This window comes from Eleutherodactylus coqui, chromosome 12 (genome assembly GCF_035609145.1).
Source record: "Eleutherodactylus coqui strain aEleCoq1 chromosome 12, aEleCoq1.hap1, whole genome shotgun sequence".
Taxonomy (NCBI): Eukaryota; Metazoa; Chordata; class Amphibia; order Anura; family Eleutherodactylidae; genus Eleutherodactylus; species Eleutherodactylus coqui.
Genome location: NC_089848.1, coordinates 112,346,587 through 112,362,532, shown reverse-complemented (window position 1 = coordinate 112,362,532; position 15,946 = coordinate 112,346,587). Strand labels below are relative to the sequence as shown.

General features: G+C 44.1%; 1 protein-coding gene across 5 annotated transcripts in view; it reads right to left on the bottom strand.

Annotated features, from left to right (window-relative positions):
- XYLB (xylulokinase) overlaps positions 1-15,946 on the bottom strand; it is a 138,901-nt gene that overhangs the window by 27,227 nt on the left and 95,728 nt on the right. For all 5 annotated transcript variants that reach the window (XR_010787317.1, XM_066584847.1, XM_066584846.1 and 2 more), the window contains 2 exons: positions 8,460-8,518; positions 4,695-4,782 (listed from right to left, as the gene is read on the bottom strand). Coding sequence is in view for 4 of the 5 variants with exons in the window: in XM_066584847.1 (XP_066440944.1) it covers positions 4,695-4,782; positions 8,460-8,518 (147 nt within the window). In the remaining variant the exon portion in view is untranslated. The remainder of the gene's footprint in view (positions 1-4,694; positions 4,783-8,459; positions 8,519-15,946) is intronic.

Below are 15,946 nucleotides of genomic sequence, written 5' to 3'. Positions count from 1 at the left end.
GCAGAGCTACTGCTCTCCCATGCCTTATCGCTCATACAGCGATCTCAGGCATAGGCAATACAGGACGCCAGTGTCTGGCGTCCTGTTGCCATGGTGACAGGCCGGGCTCTCGCGATGACATCGCGAGTTCCGGCCGGAGACACAGAGGGAGCCGCGCTCCCGCTGTGAACTCTTCCCCTGCCGCGATCTACTTAGATCGCGGCAGGGAAGGGGTTAAAAGTGGCGGGCGCATCTCCGATGTCCCCCCGCTGCTGCAGCGAGACGCCGGCTGTGACTGACAGCCGGCTCCCGCTGCGGGATAGCGCTGGATCATATGTGATCCAGCGCTATCTCCAGGACGTAAGTTTACGCCCTGTTGCGGGAAGTACCCCGCTCCCAGGACGTAAACTTACGCCCTGCAGCGGGAATGGGTTAAAGGGGTTGTCTCAGTACAGACCGGTCTTTAACATGGCAGTCACCTCAGCGATCAATTAAGCCCTAACCGCTCAGCTCGGAATAAAAAAGTGGCAGCAGCACTCTCCATGTATCTCTCAACATGAGATCAAGTAAGTCATACGAGATCACTAATGTCTATGAACCCATAGAACCAAGGTCTAGAATCCAAATACATTTTACAGCATCCAAAAGTGCTGTTATGGCCACCGGCCGCAGCTGGTGGTGCCTTTCTGCACCTCTATGTTCTACCAGTCATGGCTTTTGGCACTGCTTCCCCGGCCGTCTCTTTTGCCCAGAGGGCATGTGCATGTGCTCATACTGCCTCTTAAAGGCCAGCCTGCTCAACCAGCTGTCCTGCCTCTAGTGTATCCAGTTGCTTCCCAAGTGTTTTAGCCGACCCACTCCGATGGAAGTTGCCTGGGCAATAGCTTCCTAGTGATTCTGTGAAAGTGTACCTGTATCATGTTTGAATCTCGGCTTTGACCTTTGCCTGTATACCCAGCTTTCCAGAGCTTCTGTCCGTCCCTACTTCATCTAGTTTCCTGACTAATTTACTCTATTGTCCTATGTCCATTTATGATATTGCATGAACTCTACCTGTCTTGTCTTTGGCCTTTGATACTGACTACGTCCTTGACTTTCCTTTGATACTACACTTTGATGCCTTCTGGCTCAGCTAGGTCAGCTGTTAATGAACTGAGATTACTCCTCGTAAAACAACCTGCGGGTTCCCTGCAACAAAGACCAGATTCCTTAAAAAGGGATTAAAGGGTGAAAACCATGGGTCCCATAGAGTAACCTCAAGGAGTCACCCAAAACCAAATTAGTCAGTGGCATAGTGTTCCACGACTACTGTGTTACAGGTGCAAAATTGAATGTGTTTTATTCCTCCATTATAAGGAAAACTAACGCTCCCACTGATTTCAGACTGCGATTTTGCAGAGTTCTCTGCTCTATTTTTGGCCATTTAGCACACCACATCACCCATCATTATGATGGGGTGCGCTAAAACATGTGTGAGAGCAGCCTTAAATAATACATTGGAACATTGCTCTTGATCTATACGGATGGCACATGATGTCTTGTAAAGGAGCCGGAGCTTAGTGCCAAGATCCAAAAGTTCCAGTGTTGTACAACGGTTTATATAAACTCTTGAGTTTAAAACCACCTACATGAAAAGATGTGAGGGATTCACCCAAAATGGTTAAAAAGTTGCCATGGCGATGGACTGTAAAGTGCAACAAAAGCTGCGCCAAAATCACAGTAGGTGCGAAAATTTGCACCAAATTCAGGTGCAGCAGAACTGAGCATGTTCAATGGATGCTTGCTGATTGGCTGAGGTTGGCCAAAAAGAGACAATTTTTGCTGCACAACAGAAGCGCAGGGACTAAGAGAGAGCCTAGAGATGTTGCTGACTGTTGGGTTAAGAGGGCATATGGTGCCACATTGGGAAACAAAGAGACTGCTGTTTGTAGAGAATAGAGCAAGATCACTGTGACCTGTAGAACAGGAGACTGGACCAGTATCAAGCAGAGGACTGAGAGTGGAAACAGAGAGGAGCACTTACAACTCACGCGATCGATAGAAGCTGCAGCTCACGCATTACAAACCGTAAGTGAGGACAGCCTCAACAAAAACACTGGGTATGCGTACCAAACAAGGATTAAATATAGTTAGCTAGTAGGTCTGCTGCAGGCAACAAAGAAAATTTGACTACTATTAAGGGGCTATTGTTTCAACACCTCCTGTTTGTGAACAGAGAAATTTTGTTGGGAATAAAGTGACAACATTAACAACATTTAGGCTGGGTTCACACACACCGGAATCCCGGGGGAAATCTCACTGTTTGGCCGCACCGAAAAACCGCAAGATTTCTGCCGAGAGAAGCGCTGCTTCAAAACCCACGGCAATTAGCCGCGGGTTTTGAAGCGGCCTAGCCACTCGCTCTTCCGCTGTGGCTGGCGCTCCCATACAGGAGAGCGCGGCGGCAGTGGAAGAAGAAAAAGAATGAGCATGCTGCGGCCGGCGAATCCGTGCCACAGCGCCGGCTTCTGCTGGATTTGCCGTCCCGTGTGGACAAGATTTCTGAGAAATCTCGTCCACATGGCTGGCTAATCCCAGGATTAGCAGGGGGATTTGCCGCGGTGGAATTCTGGACGGAATTTCCGCGGCAAATCCGCCCCGTGTGAACCCAGCCTAAGGGCAGAGGATCCCAAACAGTAAATTGGGCATCAGACTTGTTAATCTGAACCACTATTAGTAGAGTGTTGCTGATATTGCTCACAAGGTATTTTTATGCCTATGTTTTAGCTAGCAGCAGATAGCACCTAGGTAATTAAACTTAAAAGTCTAATTGGTCACTCGTTATTGTTATCTTACCATTGTTCATTTCTATTTTTGTGCTTAAATAAATACTGTATATTTTGGTTGCTCCATCAGCTGCATTGTATTGTAAGGGACCGCAGGCAGCAGGTTCAGAGCTTTCTCAGTTTTTCAGGTCGATATCAGCCTGGCAGACATAGGGCTTTTATACACGAGTGTTTATCGGTCACTGTTTTCACGGCCGGCCGATATACGCTACCATCTAATGCATTGGATCCCAATGCATCAGTTCAGATGGTCGTATTCCTATAAAAGCGCCCGGACAGCCAATATAGCACCGGGCGCTTTTACGCCAGACAAGAAAGATAGTCCAGGAACTATCTTTCTGGCCAGAATACATAGGCGGCTGCATAGACTCCTATGGGAGCTTATCACAGCTGCCGGAGAAGGGAGGTGGGAGGTAGTTTAGAAGCGTGACTGCTAAACTCCCTCCCACTTCTCTCCTCTTCTCCGCCCCTTGCCGGCTGTTTGCAATGGGAGGGGATGGGGCGGAGCTAGTTGCTAAGCTCTCGCCCCCTCCCGCCTCCTCCCCTTGCAGAGAGCCCACGAGAGGGAGGGAAGGGGGAGACGGTTTAGCAGAGCTTAACCGTCTCCCCCCACCCAACGGCAATGCGGGCTTGGCATATGTGTGGCGGGTTCGGGCCATCTGAATGGGCGCACAAATGGCAGATTTGTGTGCCCGTTCACACGTTTTTAGGTCAAGGTGGGTGAGCGTAAAAACGCTGACGCCCGTGTGAAAGAGCCCATAGGGCGCAGAAGTCCCTATTGCTAAACACACAACAGCTATAGTAACTGTAAAAAAAGGAAAAAAAACTTTGACTTGGGGTATCTCTGTCTGTCAATAAAGTTCAAGAGTCTGTAAGAACAGTTGTTAATCAGAGTCCTAGCCCGCTTGACTGGGATCAGTAATAATAAATGATAATTGCCTCACTAAGCAGTCCTTAGGTTCATTAGTGCGGGATACCTATAACAACTCTACGCTTGGATGACCGGGGATGCCTCTCTTCCAAGCCTGCTGGCACAGGTTCAGGCATCATCGGAGAGGAGGGAACAGAGGAACCACTTGGCACTGACTTCACTATTCAGCACCACAGAGTCGGAGTGACTCCCTTCGACCTCTGTCCGCAGCTTAGATGATTTTTGCACACTCTGCAAGCTTCTCAATGACTGTATCTCTTTAGTCCTTAGGATTGAATGTGTAACACTGCAGTATACCAGGAGAGAATCCTCCTTCAACCTCCATCCCCTACCAAGCACCTCTCTCCACTAGTTCCTGTCTCTTCTTCCTGCTCAGCTCTGAACCTCCGCTTCTGCCCCCTCTTAAAGAGACAGTACCATTACAAAGAAAACAACATCATACTATCAGTAAACAGATAATCCATACTTCCTGACAGTATCCTGAATCCTGCGTTCCATCAACTCCATCTCCAACAAGGACAACAGAAACATTGACTTCTACATAGACTAACTGTCCGGTTGTGTCATTTTCCCCTCCCTTGCCATATCCTGTAGGTAATGAAGGCAACTTAACACGTAGTTTCATTAACTGTAACATTTTTGCAATCAAACTCCCTCTTCTATTCCAACCCTGTAATTTACAGATGCCGATGTATTCCAACAATTGCAATGTTAATTTCTCAGTCAACATCAGTTAATTACCATTCTCCCTGCATCGTGAATGCGCCTTCTTCCAAACTAACAATGCTGCTCATTTTGGGCTTTGTCGTCTTCAGACATTTATACTAAAAAAACAAATATGATACTGCGCAAAAGATTGACTGAAATCTACTAGTGTGACAGGCGTAACAAGAGGGTGGTGCGATCTGAAGGATTAGATAGGAATACGAACGTCAGTAATTTTTAATGAGCCTCCTTACCATGAGCGGCTCGATACGCGCATCCCAGACAGGCAGAGTTAGCGGTGGCAATTGTGTGCACCGGAGCATTGAAAACGTCTGACAAAACCTAGATGTGGAAGAGACAAATGAAGAGAACAGCACAGAATTAGCCCGCTGGGACTAATTGTCGTCATATAGAACTCGTCATTTTTATACTCGTTACCACACAATTCTATAGGGTTCGTGGACCTGGTGGAGCAGCTCACCCGCTTGTGTCTCATTTGTTATTTTAGATGATATTTATCTATTTATTTGTACAGTATCACAATAATAACAATATCTTCATATTAATTTGTTACATTTTCTAGCAAATTAAAGGGAATCGCCCCTATTTATTCTTTATATATAAAAGGCAGGGTGGATTTGCCATGACTCATTCAAAATATGTGCCCTCCCTAACAAAAAGTATGAGACTCTTTAAGGAAGTATGTGCCCAAATTAAAAATATTTGCCTTCTTGAGAAGAATGTGCCCACACCCCCTTCTCCCCAAAATAGTATGTGCCCTCTGAAAGTTATGTGAACCTAAAAATATGTGCTTCCCCCCAAAAAATGGATGCTTGGATGGTGGTCCAACTTGTCCATGGACCAAAGCAAAGAAAGCTACTTTCCAATTCTCAAAGGTAGGCTGGACAGGGAAGTATGTGCCCCCTAGGCTGGGCCCTCAGCAGATGTCTAGGGCAGCCTAGCCTCCGCACCTATAATTCCAACCCCCAATGCAGCCTAACAACATCTTCATTACATTCATTGAGGCCTCCGACGCTGTGCTATACAGCATAACCACGCTTCTCCTTCCTCTGTGCCAGCGTTCCCAGTACACCAAGTGACAGAGCTGGAAGGAGGAGCGGGTTATGCTGTTTGGCGCAGCATTGCAGGTCAGCCCTCTGTGCTTGAATGTAATAAAGATGTCGTTAGGATTCATTGAGTCAGAATTGTAGGAACGGAGGTAGGGCGGCCCTAGACATTTACGGTGGGAGTTCCAGGGCCACAGAGGAGGAGTCCACTATTAAATTAATGGGTCGCTATTACTGAATGGAACCACAGGCACAGAAGAAGTCATATTGCTAATTAGGGTGCATTAATACTTAGGGCCCAACCACACTGACTTTTTTTTCCATTTGTTTCACGAACAGATATCTGAAGTGTGTTTCAGTCTGACCGCAGGCCTACGGACCGGAACTCCAAATATCAGACGTGTGTATGATGTTCGGAGTTCAGGTCCGGAGATCTGCAACCAGGCCAGGACACACTTCTGAAATTTGTATGTGAAATTGATGGAAGAAAAGATAGTATGGTTATCCTAATAGTGGAGCCACTATTACATGATGGGACAACATCGAAAGGCACTATTACATGATGGGACAATAGCGAGAGGCATTATTACAATCCTTGGACCACGGCGGGGGCACTTTTACATCATTGGACCATAGTGAGGGGCCACAGCAGGCACATTACTATAGGGAGGCACTGAGTAGTTCATTACGGGTTGCAGTAATAGGATATGAAGGATGTAGATTTTTTTGCATAGCTTCTGCCTCTAAAACCAGGATTACAGGAATCCTGCCATACTTTGCCGTGGATCCACGCACAGTTTTAGCCCCGTCTATAGGTGAAATCTGTGTGTGAATTTTACAGATGCAGAATAAAAAAAACGTGATGTCCCAACTAGAATATGCGTATCGGGGCAAGACTCCTTCATCGGCTCAGCTTGATTACATACAGTCAGGGCCCTGGTGAATATGAGGTCACAACTGATGTTCATTGGGTCCCTGACTGTATGTAATCCAGCTGAACTAATGAAGGAGTCTTGCCCCGAAATGCATATTTTAATGCTGGTTATTAGAGATGAGCGAGCATACTCGTCCGAGCTTGATGCTCGTTCGAGTATTAGGGTGCTCGAGATGCTCGTTACTCGTGACGAGCACCACGTGGTACTCATCTCGATTAAACGAGCACTGACCATTGAATTCAAAGGAACCCGGCAATACAGCCGGCTCCATTGAAAGCAATGGGCTGCCGGCGATTGCGGGATGAATTGTCGGGAAGGGCTTAAATATATAAGCCCTTCCCTGCAATTCATCCAGAAATGTGTAAAAATAAAAAAATATATATACTCACCTTGTCCCGGCAGACGGAGTTCAGCGCGGCTGGCCTGCAGTGGGTGTGAAGGGGGTGTGAGTCAGACATGCCCCTGATTGGCTCAGCGCTGAGCCAATCAGAGGCAGATTTCACTCACACCCATTCATGAATTCATGAATGGGTGAGTGAATGCTGCCTCTGATTGGCTCAGCGCAGCTCTCAGCTGAATGACAGCAGTTCAGCACCACAGTGCAGGGGACAGCAGGAGAACACGCTGCTGTGTCCTGGAAGCTGAAGGGAGGTGAGTATCTATTTTTTTTGTTTTTTAAATCACTTTTAATTCATTTCCAGGGAATGGCTTATATGTAAAGTCCTTCCCTGAAAAAGAATTCAGGTGTGCCAGCGGACCATAGTCTTCAATGGAATCGCCGGCCGCAGCAGCAGCGGCTCCATTGAAGAGAATGCCTGCATTTTTATTCTTTTTTACACTAAAATCTTTCTTTTTCAGGTAAGGGCTTATATTTTTAAGCCCTTCCCGAAAATTCATCCCGCGCTCGCCGGCAGCCCATTGCTTTCAATGGAGCCAGCTGTATTGCCGGCTCCATTGAATTCAATGGGCTAACATCGTTCTTGTCTGCCACAGCTGTTACAGCCGTGGCAGAGGAGAACGATCGTTATTCTGACAGTGGGGAGGGGGGGGGGGGTCTCAGTCTTGCCACTATTGTGGCTTAATAGTGAGACCTCGGAGCCCGAAATGCAGCCCTGCATGTTGCTCCTCGCCTGCCCTATCCATTTCTGTGTTTTTTACATGACTTTGGTGATTTGCTAAGATTTTCACAAATAAAAACCTTAGCAGAGCACCAGTCATATACAAAAATGCTCGAGTCGCCCATTGACTTCAATGGGGTTCGTTACTCGAAACGAACTCTCGAGCACCACTGAAAGTTTGACTCGAGTAACGAGCACCCGAGCATTTTGGTGCTCGCTCATCTCTACTGGTTATCTAAATCGCTAAATAAAGGAGAAGTTGAACCTAATCGTTCCAGTAATTTAGATGCTTCTGGACCACTGCACTGAGCCACCAGTTTTTGTCTCTCCCTGTAGTAATAGGTAGAACAGGAGAACAGGAGTCTTGTTCTGAAGTTCGGTAGGAGTCTCAGCAATACGACCCCCACCAATCACCTAGTTATTTCCTATGCTTTCACTAGGGAAAAACTTGCAATCTTAGTACAACCCCTTTAAATCATCAGAAATGTGTAAATTATCTAGAGATTTATGGACATATTTTACAGTTTTATATACTTTTTTGTGCAATTTGCAGAACTTCACAGCTTCTATCATGTTTCAATACTACTTTTTAATAATTCCAATTAATCCATCATAAAGCATCGTAAATGGTTTATCATTTCCCTGACCATAATTATGTAAGGATGGTGTCACATCTGTGCTGGGGATTCTGCTTTCCTAATGGGGTCCGTCCGCTTTCCGCTCAGCTGGCCGTTTTTTGATTAAAAGATAAAGATCTGCATGCAGCGCATACTTCTTCCAGTATTTTCAGCCACATCTGTGACAGAGCCTCCGGCCAGAGGTTCCAGCGGAGATGTGAAACCACCTTAAAATACTCAAAACAGTCCTACTTAATCACAACACAAGGTGTAAAAATGTACCTGTAAAATGTCTTGATTGCATGATGCTCCTCCTGTTGCCAATATCTTTGTTTGTGGCACTAGACAAAAAGAAAAGATTGATTTATTTTTACTGTTTTCCTCTATGTGACACCTCCAGATAACATAACATTGTCTCCTCAACCCTTTCACACTAATGATATTTTGGGCCTTAACCCCTTGAGTGGCGGGTTTCCTACCACCCTGTCGTGCCCATCAGGGCTGGTTTTTTAAATGGGACAATCATTTAATTTCAACTAATTTTGCAGTCGCGTTCCAAGAGCCATAACTTTTTTATTTTTCAATTGACACGGCCGTATGAGGGCTTGTTTTTTGCTGGAGAAGTTGTACGTTTTGATGGCATCATTTTTGGGTATATATAATGTATTGCATAACCTTTGTGAAAAAATTTGTAGGGAGATTAGGGAAAAAAAGGAATACAAGTTAAATCACCCTCCTTTTGCCATATCTATAATAAAAAATCTAAACCCTAAAAGAAAAATACATATTTGGTATCGCCGCGTCCGTAAATGTCTGATCTATCAAAATAGTGCATTATTTACCCCCCACAGTGAACGTAATCCGAAAAAAAAATAAAGAATGCCAGAAATGCACTTTTTCAGTCACCCTGTCTCCCAGAAAAATGCAATAAAAAGCGATCAAAAAGTCATATGTATTCCACAATGGTACCAACGTTAACTATAGGACGTCTCGCAAAAAACGAGCCCTTGCTCAACTATGTCGACGGAAAAATAAAAAAGTTATTGCGCGCAGAAGATGCAGCAGAAAATAATTTTTAAAAATTAAATGTCTTTGAAAAAAAATAGAAGTGCTATAGTAAAAAAAAGTATACACATTTGGTATCGTAGTAATCGTACTGACCCATAGAATAAAGTTATCAGGTCATTTTTGTTGCAGTTTGTGCGCCGTAGAAACAAGACGCACTGAAGGATGGTGGAATGTCATTTTTCTTTCATTTTACTCCACTTAGATTTTTGTAAACATTTTTCAGTACATTATGTGGTACGTTAAATGGCACCATTGAAAAATATAACTCATTCCGAAAAAAACAAGCCCTCATACAGCGACGTCGATGGAAAAATAAAGGAGTTATGATTTTTTAAAAGGGGGGAGGAAAAAAAGAAATGGGGAAAGAAGAAAAAAGGGACCGTGTCATTAAGGGGTTAAATAATGTACTAACTTCCTTCTCTGGGTCATTGCGACACAGGGATACCACGTGTGTAATTTTATTTTTAATTTTTCACAAAGTAAAGGGAGACAAGTGTTTTAAATTTTATTTATTTTATTTTTTAAATAATTTTTTACTTTTTTTTTACTTTTTCTTTATTTTTGTCCCTTTAGGGGACTTCCACAGAGACCCATCAGGACTCCCTGATCACATTCTGGGGGGGTCCCATGGTGACAGCCCTTTACATGCTGCAGTCACATAGACTGCAGCATGTAAAGGGTTAACACAGCAGAGATCAGAGGTTTTCTCTGATCTCTGCTGTAAGAGCTGGTACCTAGCTGTCCTCTGACAGCCAAACACCAGCTCTCCCTGCAACAGAGACCATCGGCTTGCTTCTGACAAGCCGATGGTCTCCATAGCAACCTGTATACAAAGCAGGGCATTAGAAGCAGGAGATTGCCGGCATATCGGCAATATCTTCCTGCTTCTCAATGTCCTGCTGTGTTCTCTGTGGGACAGTGCAGGCAGAGCACACTGTCACGGCTTGTGGCATTGTGCTCTGCAGATCCCATAGTGATACATAGCCCGGAAATCTTCCGGGCTATATAGCTATGGGCAGTGGAGCTCGTCCCGGAAAATTTCCGGGCGTGCCACTCAAGGGGTTAAAGGAGCTGTAAAGGATTAGAAGACTATGGTTGCTTTGTATCTGAAACAGCGCCACAACTGTTGAAGGGCTTAATTTGGTATGGCGGGGTTTTCTATACTGTAACAACTGCATACATCCAAAAACCCACCCACTTGTAGCAGCCAATATCCACACAATCTTTATGAGAATGCTGGCTAACGTCAGCTCTCTGGGAAAGAATGATCATATGAATTATCATTCATCCCCAAATAGAGTCTGAATCAGCATGTGTAAAAGGAGACAAAAGCTGATCTAGTTGGAAACCAGTCATTAAAAGCTATGGAAACCTTTCTGCATGAAAAAAGCAATACACACATATCTTGCTAAGTCCCTGTAGATAAAATGATGCACTTATTGCTTTTTTTGCATTGAGTTTTCCTTCTCATGCATTTAGAAAGCCTCATATTTGGTTTGCAGGATCTCCTGCATTCAAATTTCTATCTCAGGGGCATTCCCAGCACTGTATACCTGTTTTTTCCCATCAATGCGCACAAGCTCAGCTCCACTCTACTTTTTCAAAGACTGTGTAGGATAACCACGCCCTCTCAATACTACACAGCTATCTTATCCTTCCTCTCAGTAGCTGCTTGTGGTACCCCCTCACTGCTGATAAGAGAGAGTGGAAATTTAACTAGAATAATTACAGCCCTCAATAATAGTAGCTTTCTCTGCTTTTTTCTACTGATCTCTACCATTCCCCAGCACTCTCATACAGCCCTAGATTTTTCTACTCTCTGTCCTCTCGATCTCCTTTACCATCCCCTGGCACGATCATACAACCCTCTGTTTCAGCTAAGTGGAAAAACAGTGAATGCACTTTCACAGCCCGGAGCAGGGTAGAGAAGAATCTGTCAGTTTACTCAGACTGACAGAATTTGCCAAGACTTCGGTCCTCCAATGTGCAGTGCCTTGGAAAACAGAATTTTTTAATGAAAATGCATTACAAAAAGTCTTCAGTTCCAAAAACACTCTAATTAAGAGGGAAAAAAAAGTGCAAAGGTGCACATAGCCTTTAAGAGGTTAAGGGAATGTCTGGCATGCGGTGTTGGCATGAGAACGAGAAGGTAAAGGAGCATGACGGTTGGTCAGTGAGAGAGAGCGGTCAATTGGACAGTTACACTGTGCGCATGTTTCAGGTACAAGGCATGTAAGGAGTCACAGGATAGGATATCTTCTGGGGTGGGGGTATGGCTTTGGCTGATCCAGATATAGTGAAATTAATCCTTACAATAATCCTTGCTTGAGTTAGATTACCCCCAATGTATGAGGGTCACGCCTCTTAACACCTTAGGCACATCTTGGGTTGCCCATGTGCCTAAACAGAAATGAGCTGGATTAATTTTCTGGTATAATTTACACCAGTATCTAAAGTATATTCTAGTAACAGCATGTGTCTGAAACCACATCGACCACTGGCAACCAACAGCCACACGATCTTGCTGAAAATACTCACTCCATGGGGATGAATGATTGTATGAACGATTATTCATCCCCTAATACAGTCTGAATCAGCTGTTATTACATGAGTGCTTCTTACCTACAAAACACAGGCGGAGCTACGCTGATTGCATCCGGCACTTTTGCTTGTCAGTTCCTTCACTATGATGAGTCAAGGTGTCGGCTGTAATCAAAGTTTCTCCACCTGTGTTTTGCCATGTGATAACATTCTAAAGCCCAGTAGATGAGAGCTAATCTTGTTGATTGGTGCTGTCCACCAATTGCTCCATTTTAGCAGAACTTTGATTGCTTGAAGAATCGCTTAGATAATTTCTTGAAACAAAATGCCTATGTAAATGTATAGAATCCATGTCTGAATGTTGATCCAGTCTGATCACCACTCATGGGAAGGCAGGATTTTATTTTTGTTAAGGGCACATGCTTTTTGTGGTTTTCAATTTAATCTCGATAAACTGTGAGAAAAAGTTCCAAGATTTATGCCAAACTCCTGTCATTTCTTGAATCCATTTCTTCTCACTTTGTTGAACTTGGTCATGTCTCTTTTTAACCATACTACCTATGTAACCATGTAAAAATAAGATAAAAAGTTGCAAGAGATACCTTTGAATAACTTTCCCAAATCCAAAAGAGCTGGCAAACTGTGATCTTTGTTATGGCCATTGACCGCAGTTGGTGGTTCTTCTCACCTCCCCCTCTTCCACAGTCATGGCTAACGCCATCTTCAGTCTCTTCTTTCTGGCAGACATCATTCGGTTCCTCCAGCTCCCTGTATCTCCCTTAGGGTGAGTGAGCATGACCAATCCAGCTCTCAGAGAGCCAGCTCACGCACCCAGTTCTTCCATCTCAAACCAATCCGAACACTTCCCCAGTTAATTAAGGTACACTCCACCACTGCAGGATGACTGAGTAATAGGTTCCGTTAACTTCTGCAAAGGTGCTTTTTTCTATGAATAATAATTTCTATTATCAACCCCTGCTTATACTATTCCAAGGATCACCTGATCAGGACTGCATTGAGAAATCCCAAGTGAATCATGAACATGAGTGGCAAGTAACCCAGAGCTAGTGAGACATCCTGCATGACCTAAGTGGGCATAGGGGGCATTGTAAAGAAATAATCCCTTTACATATTGTCTGACTATGATTTTATCACGTCCAGTAAAAACGGACAAAATAACTAAATGACAAGTTCCAGGAGGGAAAATAGAGTCTAAACGGAGGGTTAGTGTTCTGGTTTTGTCTGGATGAACTCAGAATACTTCCATAAGATGTAGCAAGGAACTGAGAAATTAGTGAACTAATATTCCAGAACCACTTGAACTGGACCAGTCCCTTAAGGCAGGGGTCCCCAACTCCAGTCCTCAGGGGCCACCAACAGGTCATGTTTTCAGGATATCCTATGGTAAGAACACCTGTGGCAATGTCTGAGGCACTGATAATAATTACATCACCTGTGCAACACTGAGGAAATCCTGAAAACATGACCTGTTGGCGGTCCCTGAGGACTGGAGTTGGGGAACACTGCCTTAAGAGGAGTACCTGCCCTGAAAAGTCTAACCCCGCTGCATGAGAAAGACTGGACACCAGCAAACTGACAACAACTGACACTGAACGATAACTACAGAGACTAGAACAACAAAGCACAAAACTAACTTTTTTTGAATGCAGGATCACAGAAACATTGGTAAGTACACTGGACATACAACCGGCACCCCTTGTACCAAGAGGCCAGTTTAAATGCCCTAACTTGGAAGCTGAAGGACTGAGTGGGCTGAAAGACAATCCAATGTTATACTATTAGCATCATGGTTCCATTGCTTTAAGGTGATACAAAAGTTAAAACTGGATCTAGTTTTGCTGCCATAACATCAGATAGATATTGCTGTTTTTTTTTCTTCATATCTATACATATAAAGGCAAAAGCCCTCACTGACTGATTTGCCACTAATTCTCTAACTTCCCGGTGTCGTACAAATGTGACATTTGGCACAACCATTCTTTAGGTCCTAAATAGGAAAAATAAATGGGTCTAAACTTGATTATTTAATTCTAAGTGCAAAAGTAAGTGACCCCCTATGTAATGTAACTAATAACACATTTGTCCTGAACAAACGTGAAATTTGCCACAACCATTTTTTACGTGCTAAATAGGAAAAGTAAAGTGGTTGCAACTTCAATATTTAATTCCAAGCATGAAAAACTGTGCAAAAATCTGTGATACATGAGAGAATTCTTTTCTCAGAAATCATAAAGCCTAGGGAAATTATGTGTATGCTGAAGAGAATCTACCGCACCTGTATGTGTATATACTGAGGAGTATCTACCTCACCTGTATGTGTATATACCGAGGAGAATCTACCTCACCTCTAGGTGTATATACTGAGGAGAATCTACCTCCCCTCTATGTGTATATACTGAGGAGAATCTACCTCACCTCTATGTGTATATACTGAGAAGAATCTACCTCCCCTCTATGTGTATATACTGAGGAGAATCTACCTCACCTCTATGTGTATATACTGAGGAGAATCTACCACATCTCTATGTATATATACTGAGGAGAATCTACCTCACCTCTGTGTGTATATACTGAGGAGAATCTACCTCACCTCTATGTGTACATACTGAGGAGAATCTACCTCACCTCTATGTGTACATACTGAGGAGAATCTACCTCACCTCTGTGTGTATATACTGAGGAGAATCTACCTCATCTCTATGTATATATACTGAGAAGAATCTACCTCCCCTCTATGTGTATATACTGAGGAGAATCTACCTCACCTCTATGTGTACTTACTGAGGAGAATCTACCTCACCTCTATGTGCATATACTGAGGAGAATCTACCTCACCTCTATGTATATATACTGAGAAGAATCTACCTCCCCTCTATGTGTATATACTGAGGAGAATCTACCTCACCTCTATGTGTATATACTGAGAAGAATCTACCTCCCCTCTATGTGTATTTACTGAGGAGAATCTACCTCACCTCTATGTGTACTTACTGAGGAGAATCTACCTCACCTCTGTGTGTATTTACTGAGGAGAATCTACCTCACCTCTGTGTGTATTTACTGAGGAGAATCTACCTCACCTGTATGTGTATATACTGAGGAGAATCTACCTCACCTGTATGTGTATATACTGAGGAGAATCTACCTCACCTGTATGTGTATATACCGAGGAGAATCTACCTCACCTCTATGTGTATATACTGAGGAGAATCTACCTCACCTCTATGTGTATATACTGAGGAGAATCTACCTCACCTCTATGTGTATATACTGAGGAGAATCTACCTCACCTCTGTGTGTATATACTGAGGAGAATCTACCTCACCTCTATGTGTATATACTGAGGAGAATAATTTGTATGCTGAAGAGAATCTACCTCACCTCTATGTATATATATTAAAGGGGTTGTCCCGCGCCGAAACGTGTTTTTTTTTTTCCAACCCCCCCCCCCCCCCCCGTTCGGCGCGAGACAACCCCGATGCAGGGACCTAAAGAAAGCTTACCGGAGCACTTACCTGAATCCCCGCGCTCCGGTGACTTCTATACTTACCGGTGAAGATGGCCGCCGGGATCCTCTTCCTCCGTGGACCGCAGGGCTTCTGTGCGGTCCATTGCCGATTCCAGCCTCCTGATTGGCTGGAATCGGCACGTGACGGGGCGGAGCTACACGGAGCCGGCATCCTGCACGAGAGGCTCCATTGAAGAAAGCAGAAGACCCGGACTGCGCAAGCGCGGCTAATTTGGCCATCAGAGGCCGAAAATTAGTCCGAAACCATGGAGACGAGGACGCCAGCAACGGAGCAGGTAAGTATAAAACTTTTTATAACTTCTGTATGGCTCATAATTAATGCACAATGTACATTACAAAGTGCATTATTATGGCCATACAGAAGTGTATAACCCACTTGCTGCCGCGGGACAACCCCTTTAAGATGAATCTACCTCACCTCTATGTGTATATACTGAGGAGAATCTACCTCACCTCTGTGTTTATATACTAAGGAGAATCTAACTAACCTCTGTATGTATATACTGAGGATAATCAACCTCACCTCTATGTGTATATACTGAGGAGAATAAAACTGACCTTTGTGTGCATATATTGAGGAAAATTTTACTGACCTCTGTGTGTATATACT